Source organism: Lactuca saligna, chromosome 1 (assembly GCF_052625555.1).
Source record: "Lactuca saligna cultivar CGN05327 chromosome 1, ASM5262555v1, whole genome shotgun sequence".
Classification (NCBI taxonomy): domain Eukaryota; kingdom Viridiplantae; phylum Streptophyta; class Magnoliopsida; order Asterales; family Asteraceae; genus Lactuca; species Lactuca saligna.
The window spans coordinates 46,707,108-46,727,477 of NC_136417.1; the positions used below are offsets into that span (position 1 = coordinate 46,707,108).

A 20,370-nucleotide genomic window follows, 5' to 3' on the forward strand; every position below is an offset into this window, starting at 1 on the left:
TTTAAGTACTATTAATCAAATTCTCATAAATGACAAATAAATTAATGAAATCAAACAATTTAACATGCTAACTCATGCATCGGCAAAAGCTTTTTCCGACAAGAAATTTGGTGGAAAAGTTAAAGAGATCATAAACAGGACTTTCTCCATAACGACACATGGCACCAATTTTCTTTCTTTATCGTTACAGATCATAAAGTAACCAAAACTTGTTTTTTCTTGATTTATGCCACGTAGATTATCAGTTAGGTTTTTCCAATCCCAGCAACAAAACAGATTTTATGCAGCATCAACAGTGATAGCACTAACAAAGAAAAACATCCATTAAACCTTGTTACACCAACAACACCTATACATCCATCTTTAAATTTTGAAAAAAAAAAAAAAATGAAAAATGAAAAAAAGACAGAAACATATGCTCCAAACATGAAGCTTTCAACTGAAAAAACACCTATAAATTTATGATGAACTACTAGTTTGAGTTTCAATTATCCGAGGACCCATATACTCAATCCCCTCCATTTCTGATTCTTTTGGCACCTCGATCTCTTCTAACCACCAATAATCCTCCCTCTTCCTCTCTTCTCCCGACATATCTGAAAGTTTCATCATTTTCAAATTAGTTAATTTGGTTTTATATTTCTTTATTAAAACGGTATCAAACTAAAACACTTAAATTATTCTTACATGGCAATGTAGTGTACGGAATGTCTCTGTAATAAGAACAATCACGCCCATCTTTTTTAGAATAAGGAGGCCCCATAACATCAAGAATCGCACAAGGTGTTATAGCTCTGAACGCATGTATATTACCTCCAGAAGTTGGATACAATACAGAAGTGTCACATGGAGCAGAATATACGCCATCTACTTTTAAACTCGCCAATTTCACTGCAAAACATTCAAATTAATATCTTCAATTGTGTTTAACCTTTAACTTATTTGTATATTTATAATTAGAGAGATGAGAAACTCACTATGCGAAGGGGATATAGACTCATGATTTGAATCACTGGAGTCGACCAAATCATACGATTTAATATGCACTTTTCCAAGTAGAAGTTTGTTGAAAACCGTCATTCCTGGGTGGTTGTGAAGAGGTATGACAGCATTTGCAGGAAGAAAGAAGATGCATAGCTGTAGAAAGTAGAAACATATGAGTTTCAAGATATAAGAAATTTTTAAAATGAGATGATTGATAATTGTAAATGTTTCTAAATGCTTACAGAGAATTTCTCAGATTGGTATATGGTAGTACATGCGACTTTTGGAGTTACTCCTACGATGCTTCTAGTTTTAAAGAATTGCAGATTTCTACTTAGTCCAACATCTTCTGCCATCATTCCATCTGTAACAGGATTTAAGCTTAGTTATAAATTTCATGATAAGAGTGTATATAGCTAGATCCAGATCTATTTAAGAAAGGTGACTTGATGATGAAGTTAGGTAATGAAGAATGTAAAGCAAGAAATGTAGTTTTTTAGATTTAATTATACTTCAATGTTGAACAAAGTGACTATTACATCTTTACACGTCCAATTGAGATCGAATTCATGTACTTTATGCATTGTGGTTTTGTAATACTAAAGTAAAGTTGGAAATTGTTATCGAATTGTTGGCCATTGATGAAATTAGGGCATAATATCAAATCAAGTACAGGTTGAACGAAATTTGTCGACAAAAGCAAATCGAAGAATCTCCTACATGAGGGGGTACAGTAAGTTAATTAGCATTTAGCAGTGACTACTCGGTGATGTTCTATTGTAAGATTCTAACTTTATCCAAATATAGCAACAAACAATCACTGTAACGAACGTGTGAACTATAATCCAAAAAAGCAAATCGCTCACCGAGAATATGGCAAAGTTTCTGAACGTCGGTAGGAGAAGGAACAGTTCCGACGCCTTTGAACACGTCTTTACAAGACATATACAGCCTCTGTAACGGAAACGATACCGGCGTCGACGTCGGAGGCGGCGGAGACTGTTTCCTCTTACTATTGGTTTTCCGATAGCATTTTTTCTTCCTTATACTCTTGCTCACACCAGCCAACCTTACCTCAATGGTCATCGATCGATCGATTAAAATACACAAACAACTCGATCAAAAACCTCAGATCCGAATCCGATCACAAAGCAGTATGACAACCGATCAACTAAGATTAAATTCTAGGAAATATACAGTAGCCGTGTGTTAGCTTCTTTGAAGTTTGAAGTGTGGACAAAATTGGTGGTGGAAAAGTGGGAGAATGATGAGATATAAGCAAGAGATGGAGGTGGCGGCAAGGGAAAACCAGGGGCGGCCATGGATAGGATTTCATGTTTTAGAGAGAGAAAGTTTATGAGAGAGAAAGTAGTTTCATTTCGCGACCACTGTTTCTCCATGAGCGGTGCATTTTGTATGTGAAATTACTGCTTTGCCACTTTGCTAGATATTTTTTTCTTGATGCTGCTTATGTTCTTTTTGTTTTTTATTAAATACCTTCCATTAATGGCATATTTTCTTTAAAAAAAAAAAAATTATTATAGGAAAAAAAAAATTATATGATTGACTATTTAACTTATTTTTTTCCGCATTCACTCGTTTTAATCGGTTATTTCATGGTAAGTCGAAAAAAATTTAATATGGTAATATTATTTTCAGTACCTATACATTTAGTTTTTAATGTAGTTTTTAACGTTTTTATACACATTTAATTCTTATGACCGGTTTCTTCAGGTTTTCTCATAGCATCCCACGTAAGACAATCATATGAGGTGTTTTCATACGTGGTCCGTCACTCACTTATATCAGTAACCTAATTAATGAATCAGTCAAATAATATTGATGCCTTAGTTTTCTCCAAAAATAAGATGTATTCGGCTACGGGTTCATCTAATTCTATAGCAAACAACAAGCTTTTTTTGTATTCGAAGTGCAAATTCGAGTTGGGAAGAAGCAATCATAAAGAATCTCGTTGTGTACTATGGAAATAGATGAAATTTTTGGTCAGGATGTTATTTTATCTTGGAAGTGCAATTTTTTAGCGTTTTTCTTAATTCTTTTGTCTTGGAAGTGCAAATTCGAGTTGGTAGGAAACAATAACAAAGAATCTTATTGTCTGCTATGAAGATAGATGAAACCAAAGCTAAAGATATCTTCTACTTGGAGAAAACTAGAACACCAATATTATTTGACCAATTCATGAAATAGGTTACTGGTATAAGTTAAAACGATCCATGTATGAGAACACCTCATTAATGATTGTCCCACATCGAATGTTACGTGCAAAATCTGAAGAAACTGATCATAAAAACTAAATGTAAAACATTAACAACTAAATGTGTACAAACTGAAAATTATATTACTCAATAAGTCATTTTTTCTGGCTTAACCTAGAGTAACCAGTTATAAAGACTGAATGTGGATAAAAAAAAGGTTAAATGGTCAAATATGGGTAAAAAACAATCACTAAATGTGTACAAAATAAAAATATTACCCTATTAAGTCAATTTTTTTTATCATTTATTCATTTATTATTATTTTTTTGTAGATGCCTAGAATTGAACTTATAACGTGTTGGAAATATGTGTCCGATGTCATGACTAAATTGGTATAACTTTGAGAATAATAGAAAGTCTTTTTGGTTGCCCTCAATAACTAAAATAGCTAGAAAAAAATTAAGAGAATGAGGAAAATACTTTATTAATTTATTATAGCTTGATGAATTAATTAGAAACTTGTTAAAATTAATTTAATTAATTTGGAATTAACAAGAATTAATCAGGAATTGATTAAAGGTGCACAGACTAAATATTAATTGTTAAATAGTTAAGCAAGGGGAGCATTCTAAAACCCCTAAAAGGGGTGGATAATTTTCGAGGCTGTAGAAGCCTTCTAGATTTTTTCTATATAACAGATAAGGTAATGGTCTGAATCTGGATTAACTCTGATTATTTAACTGACTCAAATTTGCTTAACCTACAAGTAACCTCAACTATAAATAAACCGTTTTTACTCCATAAATTCAGTTCCTTTTCATCCATACTCTTAAAGAATTCGATTTCTCTAAGTGCTCTCTCATTTCGTCTTGATTTCTAGAGTTTTAAAATATTTGGTGTGAGCTATAGAGACATTCTACTTTGGGTGCTAGTCTTTCTAAGTGATTGCAAGAAATTCGAGATCTACATGGGAATTAAAGTAACTACGATTTTACTTTATAGGTTAGTGATTCTATCCATCTTGTTAGTTTATTTTCATAGTTTTGAAAGTAGGTTGCCATAATAGTAAAACCTAGATCAATGGTGCATGTACACTTAGGGTTATATTTAAATGTTTTCGTTGATTAAATCTAGTGTAAAGATACATAGAAAACCCAACAGTGGTATCATGTCCATTAGGTTTTAGTTATGAGCACTAAATTAAAAAACTATGAAAATCGAAAATATACCTGCTAATCGCAGGTGCAGCACGCCCAGTGTTGGATGCGGCGCACCCTGTGCATGTAATGTCCCAAATTATAGATTGAATATATATATATATATATATATATATATATATATATATATATATATATAATAAACACCCACTTTGATGAATTTACTTTCAAGTCAAACCATTTGTTCATAATGTTGGATTAGGTGTCTTAGTCCATAACTATAATTGGTATGAACTTGATTTGATAGTAGCATGATCCTTTTGGGTTGCCTTCACTTTAGCAACTTGACAGGATGACTTATGGAGAGAAAGGTTAATAAATGATTTATTAATATATTATGAGAATAATATATTAATTAGAAATCATATTATTTAATTAGTATTTGATCATAAATTAATTTGGAATTAATTTTGGGATTAAAGAAACTCATTAAAAGAACGTGGATTGTTTTGCAAATCAATGATAGTTGTAAAACTGGGTTGTTAGACTCCTTTTGGATGGAGTGGACAAAATCTATAAGGAGAACATATAGAATTCGTCCAAGGCTTCTTAGTGGAGGGTCCATGGGTTGCTTAAGCCCCAATCAGGAAATTAGGGTTTCCTCCAGAAACCCTAGCAACTCATCAACTATTTAAAGACCCCATGTCTTGTGATTTTCGGCAACTGCTTCCTTTAAGAAACCCTAGCCAGAATTCTAAGATTTTCTCCTCTCTCCTTCTCATCCTCTTGCTACAAGTGTTTGTGAGCCATTAGATGTGCAACATTTGGGGCACTAAGCTTTCAAATGTCAATACCAAGCTAGGAATTCTTGTTATTTCTATATAACAAGCAATGTGATCTTCTTAACCCTTTTCATATGTAAATTTCGAATTGTATATGCTAGATGTAGGGATATTGCTTTGGAATTTCTTTTGCATGTTCATTTAGTGAAAAACTTAGACCCAAAGCAATTAGGGTTGCATGAACATACAAGATATTATTATGCTCAAAACTCATCAGTGGTATCAGAGCCTATGAGGTTTTTCTATTGAATTTGATGCATTGACGAATTGTCCAAAGCAGAAAGCAAAGCAGATTCACAATCTGTTTGCGTACGCGACGAGTTCAATGAGGAACTCGACGAGTTGGGTCGACTCGTCGAGTTCATTGCCTGACTCGATGAGTTGACTTGTCAGATGCCTGATTTTTCGATTTTCAAATGTTGTTTGGATTAGGATAATTACCAAAATTCATTTTTGAATGTCTTAAATTGAATTTTCTAAATGGTAATCTGATTTCCTTATTAGATAAGATTGATTTGGTCGAATTTTAAGATAATGACAAAATTATTTCCTTAATTTAGTTATTTAAAATTTGATCTAGTAATTTTGAAAAGTTTCAAATTACACCCTTTAAGTTTGGAATTTAAAATTTAATTAAAAGTTTAATTTTCAAATATTAAATTCTGAAACCTTAGTATTTTAAAAGTTTAAAATACACCCTTATACTATATAAAATTAAAAGCCTAATATTATATATGTATAAGAACAGTTAGTCTTACTGTTAGTAGGTCTCATTCACGAAGCCGATCTATAAGGGGGTATAAGGAAACTGCTTCTAAAATAGCAGTTGAATGGGTGTCCACTCTCACCCGTCGCTTCATTGATTGGTGGAGGGTCGTTAGCCGAAACAGTAGGATAGGACATTAATCTTCATTAATAGGTATAATGATAAATATAAAGTAACTAAATGCTTTTCATAAAATCCCAATCCTAGCTACTTTAGGAAAATGTGAATTTGATGTGAATCCATGAAATTGCACATTGCATTTTTTTCAAGTCGTTACTGGAGCGTGTGTGGTTAACCGACACACTAACTTGGACTAACAAAGAATGGCAATGGGTATCTCGTAAATTATCATTCATCAATGGAGCGTGTGTGGTCAACTAACACATTGATTAGGTGGTAATTGACAACGAGAGTACCAAGCTAATTTGCATGGTTATTCACACCTTATTTGTGATCCTTGGTATCCTAGTCACAAATTTGAAGGGCATAATTGAGATTAAACATGTCATTGAATAGTTCAATGAATCTCAAAGATTTAGGAATTTCATTTCATTTAAAACATAATTCATTTTAAAATTTCTTTTTTCATGGTGGAACTGGTAAATCATCATTTACCTACATTCAAATAATTTACAATTGGATTACGGCATCCCTCTTCTAAATTGTGAATTATTGTGTTGGGTACTAGCCTTAATATTTTATTTTGAGTGTTATATTAAGGATTTATTACCTAATCAAAACTTGTCCTTCTTCTTTTGCAGATGTCTACCTCAAACAACGGTTTGAACAACTCCTCTAACACTTTCTCGCTCTTAAGCATTTGTGCCAAGGTGACATTTGAAGGGTCGAATTTCAACGATTAGATCCAAAATATCCAAATAGCCTTGCGTTTCTAGGACAAGGCATACGTCCTCGACAAAGAGCTAAACGAGATTGATGAGTCCAAATATACTCCTGAAGAGGTAGTTGAGTATAAGGCCCACTATTGTCACACCCCCAAACCAAGGATGGCGGAAACTGTTGGATTAATGTCTAAGTCCATAACTATAATTGGTAAGACTTGACCCGACCCGGCATGGTCCATTTGGGTTGCATGGCATCATGCACTTGGATAGACTATAATTAGAGAAATAAGACACTTACGGTTATTAATATATTATAAGTTCTAGTATATTAATAATAAGAATAATGAGATTATTTAATTAATATTGATCAAGAATTAATCTAGAATTAATTAAGTGATCAAAAGAAGACTAATTAAATATATGGGTTGATTGTGTAAATCATTCATTCTTATATATGTGGGCTTGTGATCCAAGATTCCTTATGTTGGACTAAGTCCATGGGGTGACCCATGGATACTCCATGGAGGTTAAAACCCATGGAGCATAAGGAATGGGTAAAGTCATGAGTTACATGGTGTAACCCTAATAGCCACCATATAAAAGAAATCCATGGCTCAAGAAATCGGGACTACTAACACTATGTGTATGTATGAGGGCTACACGATTTCATGAAGTGTTCTAATTTCTCTCTAAGTTATTCCAAGTGTATTTGGTGTTGTGTGAACCATTTGAGGTGTCACACTTGGGGCATTAAGCACTCAAGCTTCATGAAGACAAGCACCATTAAAGAGGTATGTATTCTATCTTGTTATATTGATATTTTGTATGCTAGATTAGGATAATACCTTGGATGTTCATATTTGCATGTATAATAGAGAAAACATAGATCCAAGGTATTTAGGGTTGCATGTACACTTAGGAGTGTTAGAATGCTCATAACCCAACAGTGGTATCAGAGCCTAGGCTTGTTTTCTTGTTATAACTGCAATAGAAGCTGAAAAATCGAGTTTTGATGCTGTCAGCCCAGCTGACTCGCCGAGTCCATGAAGGGACTCGACGAGTCCAAGGCAAAATGCATCCAACTCGCCGAGTTGTGTTCATGCACTCGACGAGTTGGACCCCAGACAGCATATCTTCGAGGTTTTTGGCTAGAAATGGACTAGGAACATTACCCTAAGTTGTTTTGAACTTATAAACTTGTTTTTTAATGTGGTAATGTTCATGCTAATCCATTTTCAAAGATAATTGTCAATAGATTCATGTTTTGTATTAGTTTAAAGGTTAGACTAATTACATGAAAAAGTTTGATTTGAATTATCTTGTTCTTATGAGTTGCTTAGATTAATAGAAAAGTTGAGTGAAAAAGTTGTTTTCAATCCAAATTAATCTAAGAGTTGAGTATAAAATGTGTTTGTGTAACTTATCCTTAAGTTACATGAAGAGTCACATTAAAGACTCATAAAACTCATAAAGTTGGCAAAGGTTACAAAAGATGAAAAGTCTTGTCGTTAAGTTTTGGAGGTTCAAGAGTCACTTCATTAATAAATAAATAAATAAAATATGTAACCTTAATTAATTCCATAAGTTATAAAATAAAGAAAAAGGTTAATTCTTTATTAGTTTAAAGTCTTCCATAATTTGTCCACAAGTTATGGAACTTGAAGAGTTTTTGGATTAAAACTACTTTAAATACATAAGTTATGGAATTAATTAGTTTTGAATAGTTTCAAAACTTGCCCTCAAGTTTTGGAATTTGTAAAGTTTTCTCATATGAATACTTTAATTCCAAGTTAGCCCTTAGAATTTTAAAAGTTAAAATTCAACCCTTATACTTTATAATATTATAAGTCAATAATATATATATATATATGTATAAGAGTAAAGTCGGTCTTACCGCTAGTACGCCTCATTCACGAAGCCGGTCTATAAGGTGGGTATAAGGTTGTTGCCTATAAAATGGCAACTTAATGGGTGTCCACTCTCACCCACCGCTTGCTTGACTGGTGGAGGGTCGTTAGCCGAACGGGTTTGACAAGACTATAATTCTCCCTTCATTAAAAGTATTAATGATAAATACTAAGTAACTAAACTCTTAATAATACCCAATCTTAGTTACTTAGGAAAATGTGAATAAGGTGCTAATCCATGAAATTACACTTTGCACTTTGTTTAAGTCGGTTAGTGGAGCGTGTGTGGTTAACCGGCACACTAACTCGTATTTAACAAGGTAGGCAAAGGGTAACTTAATGTTTATCATAGTATCGATGGAGCGTGTGTGGTTAACCGGCACATCGATTGAGGGGTAAACACTTAAGGGTACCAAGTAATTTGCATGGTTACTTCACACCTTGTTTTGTGATCCTCGGCATCCCAGTCACAAAACCTGAAGGGCACACTCGAGATTGAAACATGCCATTGAACAATTCAATGAATCTCAAAAGATCTAGGAGTTTCAAAACCAATTAAAACCTAATAATACATTTCGTTTATCTTGGTGGAAATTGGTGAATCGTCATTCACCTACCTTCAAATTGTTTTATAGCTTGGATTACGACATACCTCTTCTAAGTTATAAAATAGTTTGTTGGGTCCTAGCCTTAATATTTTCATATTGGGTGTCATATTAAGGACTTTAGATCAACTATCTTGAATATCTCCCAAAAGATGTATGGTTTAGACATTTATGATCTTCCCAAATCTCTTGAAACAAGCATTCCTAATGAAGATGATGTCCCATGGATATCATACTTTTTTCTCCTCCTCCAATTATTCTCCCTAACCCACAAGTTCTTGAAAAGTTTAAGATCACTCAAGCCCTAATGGCAAGGCAAGGTCTAGGTGTGATCACATCTTGGAGATGTAGTCACATATTGACAAGCCGGGAGAGTTGGGTGTCAAAGTCTTGAGAAAGTTAGTGGCTCAACTACTTTCTAAGTCACATAGTGAGTTCTTTTGGAACACCTATGAAATAGACTATGACAAGACCCTTAATGATCTTATCTATTGTTAAGATCAACTTCCTGAAACTTTATGGACATTGACAATGGTGACACTGGAAATCCAGAAAAAGCATTCTCTTCCCAATGGAAAGGGATCGGCCATAGTCAACTCGGTTGAACAAATGGTAAAGAGAAAAGCTAAGTCTGTGATAGTCCCGTGTACCATTATCAAAGGGTCCATATGTTTATATTGCCAAAGAAAGGGTCATTAGTTGCGAAGCTGCCTAATTTACCTAAGGATGTTAAAGTCAATAAGTTTGACTCTACTTCAGGTAAAGTCCACTATCTAACTCTGTTAAGTTTCTATTCTGAGATTCCTGATACATGATGTGACTGGGTCACATGGTAATGTTTTAAGAATCAAAGAAAAGTAAAGGAACTTAAAGAAAGAATATGCTGAATCTGATCGCGTAGATGGATTTCTATCGCGTAGTTTGAAGATCGGATTCTTGAGCTACTTCTTAGGAGTTATGAGATATTGCTTAGGAATAGATAACAACAAGTTTTCATATGGGTTGTAAGGATAAGTTTTTCCGCATAGTTTTAAAATAAAAGAAATTTTTGATTTTATTTATTTTAAATATCCTTACAATGGCATTTGAGGAAAAAATTGTTGCTTATATGATTCCATTAATAGCAAGAGTGGAAATATGAAATTGATTCCTTCATTTGTGGTAATGTCTAAATTTACCAAATAAGGAAAGATTCTCATCATCCAAAGTCTCAATTGGACCGGGACTTGGAATCATGCAAGTTGTATAGCATGATGAATGAGAACTTTTCAAGTATTGGAAAAAATTAAGACTAATTACTTATTCACATGGATGTGTGAGTCAAGTAATGGACTAAGGGATCGAGTACATAGTCATGTGCACTGATTAAGTCCACCACAAAAGATATAAGGCTATTCGTCATATTTTACTAGAGTTCAGTAAATATGATTATACTTACAAGCTTAAGTGTAACTCTGAGACATTGGAAAAGGTTCCAATGCATAGCAGAGCGGATAAGAAGAATCAAATTAGGTAGAAGGATAAAAGTTTCTCAAATCTGAAAAGATGGGAGAGTACTTTAGTATCAGTTTTGTGATCATCTTAATGATTAAGAAACCATATCAAAATTAGTTCTCTAAGGAAGTCTTAGTGCATTCTTATGACTAAGAAGAAGGGATCTTGAATTGTTGAAATGGTTAAATCAAGAAGATGAGTCATACTTCGTTCCAATACAAGTCTTAGAGTCGTACTCCAAGATTGTAATTTGAGTGACATGTCTTAAAGAAGGTTTAAAACACTTAACAAGTGTAAGAGTAAAAGTTTTCTACTCTTGTACATTTGAAATTGGTAAGTTGTGATGTTTTGGATAAAACAAAGACCAACTTCGGCCAATTATGTGAAGTGTTTGTCTTGATTAGAATCCACACTATCTCTTGAATATCTGACAAGAGAGTCTTATATGTCAAGAGGATAGTGGGAGTCTTAAAGGTCTTGAAATTCTCAAGAACTAATCAAGAATAAAACCTAAAGTTCTTCACTAGCACACGACTTAAGGTTTATAACCTATCGTGTTGACATATTCTGTGCCCATTTCAGTTAAAGTTGGCTTTGCATATGAGTTCTTAGAGCTCTCAATGTGTTGCACAACAACTTGGAAGCAATGGTAGGCCCTTGAGCTACCAGGTGGCAAGAAATTAAGATTGAGTTCAGTCCATATGAGTTTGGATTTGTCATTATCCTTGTCTTGTGACTATGGTTTTGACAATTCACATGGATAAGAACTCATACACCATTAAATCTAAGTGTCATAAGGTTTCTCTCTGATTCATGAAAATGATGGTGAGGAAACACTTCCACTAAGTAGATTTTAGCTAGATAGCAATTTTGATATTTGCATTCTCAAAGTCGTTAGTGGAGCGTGTGTGGTTTACCGGCACACTAACTTGGACTTGTGAGAAATGGCAAAGGTCAAAACGATCAAGACTATGATTACGGCATCCCTTTTCATAGTTCTTAAAATTGTTTTGACACACCCATGAGCTATCTAAGGGAAGGTGTATGTTTTTGATAAAGTCTTATCAAAACAATCTAGTATCAGAAATCTGAACTTTGGTAAGAAAGTCAATAAAGTATTGATTTCTAGAAGTCGAGCTTTCTGAGTACATGTCAAAGCTAGTGGGAGCATAAGTGTTATGCTAATAATCATCATGTTAGTGGGAGCATGATAATTACGATAAGTATTGCAAGCTAGCAATGTTAATTATAGAAAACAAAAGTTTCAACTGGGAAAGAGTTGTTTTGCTATAATTAAGGGAGAGGAAATTATACTTCATCTCAAATCTATAAGCCTAGATCATGAGGTTTTAATCATTTAGTCAAGGATATATATGAATTTCATGTTGGAATGGCTCAACATAAGGAAATTCTGTATATGGGTCCATTATTTGCGTTTTTAAATTCGATTATGATTACGGCATCCCTTTTCATAATCTGAATTATGAGAACTTGGCAAATAGAAATGGAAATGTTATAGCAAAAGACTGGTTTAGTCTTTATGTGAGACATCATGAATTGTGTCCCATATGCTTCGGATATAGGATCGATTACATGTGCTATATTCATCCTTTCTAAAATTTTCCAAATGCCTAGGGCGTTAAGAATGGAAAAGGTTTAGAACTGGATATGACTAAAAGGATTAAACAATTGTCGAGGACAATCTAAGGTTTACCAAAGACTGGTTTCTCAAGGACAATTGGAAGTATAGTGATAATTCTGGAAGGACCATATTGACATAATCTGTAAGGAGGCAACTCTTGTTCAGAAGTGATAGTCGAAATGGAATCTGGAAATGTTTCAAAGTTAGAATTTTCAATTTGTGTAAGATTAAGGAAACTTAATGCAAGAAGGATGGTTCCAAGGACTTGATCTCCTTTGGAATGCTCTGTAATGATTGTTGTTAAGTCTTTCTGACTTTGTGCATAATCATTACAAGAGGATCGATGCATATGAGTTTAGAATCTAACAGATTTCAGTAAATGACATGAATTTGGAATTCTTGCATTTACAGTAAGGATTTGGGAGTGTGAAAAGAGAATCATTGAAGTTATGTTCAATTGATCTAGTTCACAAAATAAAGATCATAGACAAACATATTATGCATACTTGGTGTATGGCATGACTAGTGTTTAGAAAACATAGTGTACATGCTTGGAGCATGGGACAACTATTGTTTTAAATTCAAGAATAAAGTTGATAGCTGAAACAATATACAATGAATAATGTGTAATCATATGGTGATAAATAAAAAGTGTTTTATTTATATTCATAAGTTCTGAGACCATATTTGATTCAATTTTTATTGTGTTTCACTTTGCATGTTTTGACTTCCCGAATAAACTAGGTTATTCTTCCGGAATGACTAAGTTATTCAAACCATCCACAGTCGGTCATATGTTGGAAGTAGATATGAATTAAGACTGTCATGGGTTGGCTTGTAGAGGTCTAAGGTGTTGGACAAATGGCTACAACACTCATGAGTGCTCATAAGTTCTGAGTATTGGATTCAACCCGCGCTCATTGGAATCACTTCATGGATTTTATCACGAGTGATCATGAGACGATAATATCTTATATTCTTCAAACCTAGAGATATGAGTTGTTACTGTGAGTTGGTTGTACATTGATTGCACGAAACGCATTGGTAACTCAATGTTATAAAACGTGCCTTTGTGTATGATTCAACAAGTAGTAGAACAAGCCATATGAGTCGAAGTTTATCCATTCCTTTTACCTTCGGGATAAAAGCGATATCTGTGGGCCCCTCGATGATTTGATGATGACAAATGGAAGTGCTCGGCCGGGCCAGGACTGATTTGATTTGTTCAATTAGTCAGTCGTCATAAATCGGAAATCGGGAAACAACAAGTGGACAGAGAGAATGATTATAATCCATGTCTCAGTCAATATGATATCTAGAATGGAGGAATATATGATCCCTTATCTAATGGACAAGTCGTTGACAAAGATCAGAGTTCATCTACAAGGTCAGAGTTCGACAGAAGCTTTTGAGAGCTACGATTGCTAGTTGGTTCCTGAAGTCATACGCAATAATAGTTTTAGACTTATCCAAGTGGGAGACTGTTGGATTAATGTCTAAGTCCATAACTATAATTGGTAAGACTTGACCCGACCCGGCATGGTCCATTTGGGTTGCATGACATCATGCACTTGGATAGACTATAATGAGAGAAATAAGACACTTACAGTTATTAATATATTATAAGTTCTAGTATATTAATAATAAGAATAATGAGATTATTTAATTAGTATTGATCAAGAATTAATCTAGAATTAATTAAGTGATCAAAAGAAGACTAATTAAATATATGGGTTGATTGTGTAAATCATTCATTCTTATATATGTGGGCTTGTGATCCAAGATTCCTTATGTTGGACTAAGTCCATGGGGTGACCCATGGATACTCCATGGAGGTTAAAACCCATGGAGCATAAGGAATGGGTAAAGTCATGAGTTACATGGTGTAACCCTAATAGCCACCATATAAAAGAAATCCATGGCTCAAGAAATCGGGACTACTAACACTATGTGTATGTATGAGGGCTACACGATTTCATGAAGTGTTCTAATTTCTCTCTAAGTTATTCCAAGTGTATTTGGTGTTGTGTGAACCATTTGAGGTGTCACACTTGGGGCACTAAGCACTCAAGCTTCATGAAGACAAGCACCATTAAAGAGGTATGTATTCTATCTTGTTATATTGATATTTTGTATGCTAGATTAGGATAATACCTTGGATGTTCATATTTGCATGTATAATAGAGAAAACATAGATCCAAGGTATTTAGGGTTGCATGTACACTTAGGAGTGTTAGAATGCTCATAACCCAACAGAAACGTCCGGGGGTGGAGGACTTCATGTGCAGTATCACAACAATGTGTATAATAGTGCACAAAGTAAATACAACCATCATAAATATAATTGAAAAAGTTACACCAAAGTATATGTTTACATGTTTCAAAATCAATTACATTATGATGACAAAAGTAAATTGTTGACGGTTTAACGTCCCATCCTCAAAGCGCTGAAGTTTTCCTGTTTCATTCATTTTCTAAGAATACAAGTAGTTTTGAAAAAGTGTCAACAATTAAGTTGGTGAGTTCGTAAGAGTTTTGTTTGAAGTAGAAACAGTTTTCCTTGTAAAATCGATATGGTTTGATTTCCAGAAAATCCAATATTTTCTTAGTTAAGTGTGAATAGAAATATTCCTATATGATGCATTAATGAACCCTAGAATGACCCGTAGAGTTCCTCTATAATCGTCCAACGTATATAAGTTATATAAGGTTTAAATTAGATAAAACGTTGAATATAGTGGGTCTGCCCTAGGTTCACAACCAAACAAGGAACAGGAGGTGAGGCAGGCACCACTAATTCTAGGCCAATCGAGACTAAATTCTTATATGACTCAAACATATACGCTCAACGATTATAGTTGAAGTCTAACAATTCTAGATGAAATATAGTTTTAATATCATAATAACTATCTTAAGTGAACCTGGTACTTTGTATCGGTACCCCCTTTTTGTATAAAGACCCGACACTTTGTATTTGTACCCCTTTTTGTATAAAAACCGGCACTTTGTATTTGTACCCCTTTTTGTATATAAACCTGACACTTTGTATTTGTACCCCTTTTTGTATAAAAACCAGCACTTTGTATTTGTACCCCTTTTGTATATAAACCCGACACTTTGTATTTGTACCCCTTTTTGTATATAAACCCGACACTTTGTATTTGTACCCCTTTTTGTATAAAAACCAGCACTTTGTATTTGTACCCCTTTTTGTATATAAACCCGACACTTTGCATTTGTACCCCTTTTTGTATATAAACCCGGCACTTTGTATTTGTACCCCCCTTTTGTACGAGTATGTTATGTAAATGATCATAAACTATACCTATTATAGTTTATTATATTTCTTTGTGGTGTTTAAGAATCCCATTCTATGTAAGTCAAATGTATAGTACAATATAGCTATGTTTAACTTGCTTTGTTTTGTACTAATGATTATGATGGAGGATTCTTATAAATTCAGTAAGTAATTTCCTATTATACAAACATATCATAACAAGAAATACATGAAATATATGAAGTCATCAAAGACTTAACACTTTGCTCAACATGTTACAAAGTGTTTTGATAGTTAGAAGCTGTTAACTAATTCTTAATCTTTCTGCATTGTTTTAGAAAAATCATAGAAAAATCATACGAAGTCCAAAACTAGATCCGTAAATTCTGAGAATTCACAAAATGTGTCTAGTTTACTCATAATTTTTATCACGATTTTTAATGACCTCAAACTTGGGTGAATAAGTCCAAAATCACAGACTGGTCTGGATTGTTGTTTGAAATGATAGGCAGTTTTGTAAAAATCACCATAAATTGTAGAAAATTCGTATGGAGATTTGCAAGTAGTCATTTTAAAGCTAAGAACTTGAACTATTTGCACCTTGTACAGTTTTGAAAACAAAAATGTTTAATATGCCCAAAACAGTCCGTGAATGGAGTTGAAATTTTCTGATGAAGGCTGTCAGAAAATTTTAGTTATGTTCTTGGTGTTTTAACTTGTATTCTCCCCCCCCCCCCACCCCTGAAAACTTGAGAAAACATGAAAATGTATGGGTAGGAACTCACCTTAAGTGATTTCAGTAGATGATTGTTGAAGAATGGAAGTTTTTAACTCAAGAACACTTGGAGATGCCATGAAGATTTTCGAGAATCTAACATCATAGTTATGGAGTTTGTGTAAGAAATCAATGATTTGAGTAGAAGGAAGTGAAATAATCATAAGGAGGATGAATTATACTTACTAAGAGTGGAAGAACACTTGAAAATCAGCCTTGAATCTCGAATTTGGTGGAGAAAAGTTTGAGAGAAAAGTGGTGTTTGATACTTAGTGAAATGAGAGCAAATGAGAGAAATGAGGAGAGAAGGTGTTTTGTTCCAGCTCTAAAAACGTGGGAATGGGTGGTAATTGAGTGTAAGGGACATTGATGTGATCTAGGTAAGGTGGGGAGGTGTGGCTGGTCATAGAGTGGGTGTGGGAGTGGTTGCTTGTGTCATAAGGTAAAGCAAAGTCAACACTCCACCTCTTTCTAGTTTACCTACTTGCTTTTATTATTTAAATAAAAATTTCTATGAAAATATGATTAAATTGTGAATATTTAGGGTTTATTATGTTAAAATATGATTTTGGGTGAAAATCCCGTGTTAAAATAATTAAAAACGGGCCTTAAACGCAAAACTACGCGAAAACCGGGAGAAAATGGGTTTCTAGCGAGACCTCTCGGTCCTAAGCCGAGGTTCGGTCCTTGCTGTGGACTGAGCCGGAAACGAAGGGAGGTGAGGATGCGAGAGGAGGTGAGGAAGCGAAGGGTAGCTCGGTCCGGCGATAAGAGGCGAAGGTGGTCAGACCCGAAATGGACCGAAATGAACAGTACCTTCAGGTTCGGTTCCTTTAAGCGAGGTTCGGGTTCGGTTCCTTTAAGCGATTTGGGAGAGATTTGACATTCTTGGAGAGATTTCTCATACAGAGAGATATTTGAGAGAGATTTCACATACTTGGAGAGATTTGGGAGAGATTTGACATTCTTGGAGAGATAGAGTGAAAACGATTGAGAGAGGTTTCATGTGTGGCATTTGTGAGTGTCCGGCTTCGCAATGCAAGGTTTGTAAACCCTGTTAAGCCTTGTTTAAGGATCTTACACACTCCCGGTGAGTATGCAACATTGTTTTATCGGTTTGGCTCGCCACGTACCACAGTTTTAGGTTAAGGAGATCTAGATGTTCGCACTTTTCGATTTATGATTTCTCATCAAAATAGCGAGTTGTTTAGTAAATACGTAACGTAAGCCCTAGTACACAAGGGTTAGTTGAGTTGATCGGTTTGACTTGTTGACTTATTTGACTTTGAATTGACCAGAATTTGATGGTTGTCACAACTATAAGGACGCGACCAAAGTGTCGTGTATTGTGGTGGCCACTATGACTCTTGAAATACATCGGTTCTATGAGGACTATGGCCTTACGAGATATGTCGGGACTTGATGGAGAAGTACCATCAAAGATCACGTCAAGAGAGGTACAAGATAATCCGGTTACTCATCACCACCAAGATGAAGGATGTAGAGTTCATCACGAGCCACCTACAACGCATGCAAAGATATGTGGATCATTTACTCAAGCTAAATGTGAACTTTGATGAAGAGTTAGCCATTGACATAATCCTACACTCTTTACCTCCTTACTATGATCATTTCAAAATGACTTTATCATTTGAGCAAAGAGGAAGTCACATTGAGCAAGCTTCAAGGCTTGTTGAGAACTGCTGAAAGTGGATTAAAAGGAAAGTCTATCGAATCCAATCGTCCTACTATTGCTGCTCCAGTCATGGAGATTGGACAAGGAAAGGGGAAAAAGAGGAAATCTCCCTCTAAGTAAAGCTGGAAGGGAAAGTCTCATGATGGGTCTTCTTCTAGTGGACCCAAAGCAAAGTCTAATTCTACTCCCTGCCTCTGATCCAAAGGACACAACGTGTTTCTATTTCCAAGACAAGGGGCATTTGAAGAGAGGCTGCCCTAAGTACCTGCGGGACATTAAGGATGGTAAAATCAAGCCTACCTCGGCAGGTATTTACAATATTTTGTCTAAAAATTCATCGCATTCTAATTTTTGGGTCCTTGATACAGGATGTGGTTTTCACATTTGCTCTTAATTGGAGAGACTAAGAGAAAGTAGAAATGCAGAGCTTGGGAAGATGAACCAGATAATGGGCAATAGAAGATCGTTACCTGTTACAAATATCGACGTTTATTTTTTAAAGCTTAGTAGTGGATTATGTTTAGACTTTAGCAATTGTTGCTACTCATCAGAAATGACGATGAATATTATTTCTTTTCATGGTTTGTACAAACAAGGCTTTAGATTTTCATTTAATAATGAAATTGGTTCTATTAATGCTTATTAAAATGGTTTATTTATTTTGAAACATTACCTTGTGATGGTGTATATGAAACTGTGATGGTTGTAGACAATTTAGAAAATAGTGTGTTGTAAATTGATTTGTCTAATGGTTTAGACAAATCATGCTTGTAGCATTATCGTCTTAGACATGTCAACAAGAAGCGCATTGTCCAACTCCAAAGGGATGGAGTGTTGGAATCATTTGACCTAAGGTCAGATGATACATGCAAATCTTGCTTGCTTTGAAAGATAACTAAGTCACCTTTCACCGGTACATGTGAAAGAGGTGAGGGATTGTTGGATCTCATACACACCGATGTGTGTGGGCCCTTCAAATCCGCCATAAGGGATGCAAATCGATTTTATGTGACTTTTACCGATGATTATAGAAGATATGGATATATCTACTTAATCAAGCATAAGTCAGAAACATTTGAAAAGTTCAAAGAGTTTAAACATGAAGTCGAAAATTAATTGGGGAGGAAGATCAATATGCTCAGATCTGATAGGGTGGTGAGTGTCACACCCCCGAACCGGAGCGGCGAAAACGTCCGTGAGTGGATGACTTTATGTTAAGTCTCACAAAACATGCATCATAGTAATCAAAGTACAACAACCATTGCATTAATAAAGTATAAGTTTTACATATGTATTCAAGACATTGTATATATAACATTACAAGTTATATAACAAAAGATAGAAGACATGACTCTATACTGCTCCGTCTTCTCAAAATCCCGGGGATGTACTTGTTTACTGGTTCCCTGAGAATACAAGTGTTTTGAAAAAAAGAGTATCAACATTTTAGTTGGTGAGTTCATCTGTTTTCTTGAAAAAGTAATCACGTTTATTGTTTCAGAAAATCCAATATTTTCTAATATAGCTGAAAAGTAGTTTTAATACTATAAAAATCGTTATGTGTAAGTGTTCTACTATGAAATAGTGTAATATAGTTTTATTTCAAAATAAAACTATAAGAAGACTGTTTACTGTATTGTTTATATTTTCCAAATTATGTAATTGTACTCTTTGTAAACCCTGTAAATGTGAGTGTGCCTAGCTCCACCAGCTTGTAAGTTGTAATGTATTACTGTAAATCGTATCATTGTAAAATCAGTACTTTGTATTTGTATTCTTTGGTTTAAATAATTATACACTAATCATATTTTTTAATATCTTTTTGTGAGTTATTATAACCATGCTATTACTAGATGGCATGATATAACGCTTTGTAGGCGCCGAAACTGTTAAGGACATTTGTCACTCATAGGCATACCAGCCCAACTGTAGCGAACGATCTGAGTGCAAGATTTTCAATCTTGTATAAATCTTTACACATTTGTCTCGCTCTCTATCCATAGATTCTGGTTATAATATCAGGACTTTAATAGTATTGCCTAAATGAATAAGCAGCTGAACATTGTCTCACAAAAACCATATTGACGGTTACGTATATAATAAATTAATAATGATGGAAAGTCATTTTAAAATCAAAGAACTGATATTATGTTCCTTTTCTAGT

The 20,370-nt window shown here is 34.4% G+C and overlaps 1 protein-coding gene across 1 annotated transcript; it reads right to left on the bottom strand.

Moving 5' to 3' along the window:
• Window positions 1-277: 277 nt before the first annotated feature.
• On the bottom strand, window positions 278-2,363 carry LOC145035315 (plant cysteine oxidase 2-like). The gene is made up of 5 exons (XM_078983879.1): window positions 1,851-2,363; window positions 1,227-1,348; window positions 978-1,137; window positions 688-891; window positions 278-596 (listed from the first exon to the last, which is right to left on the bottom strand). The coding sequence occupies exons 1-5, from the start codon at window positions 2,068-2,070 to the stop codon at window positions 460-462; spliced, it is 843 nt and encodes a 280-aa protein (XP_078840005.1). The 5' UTR covers window positions 2,071-2,363; the 3' UTR covers window positions 278-459.
• Between the last annotated feature and the right edge of the window lie 18,007 nt (window positions 2,364-20,370).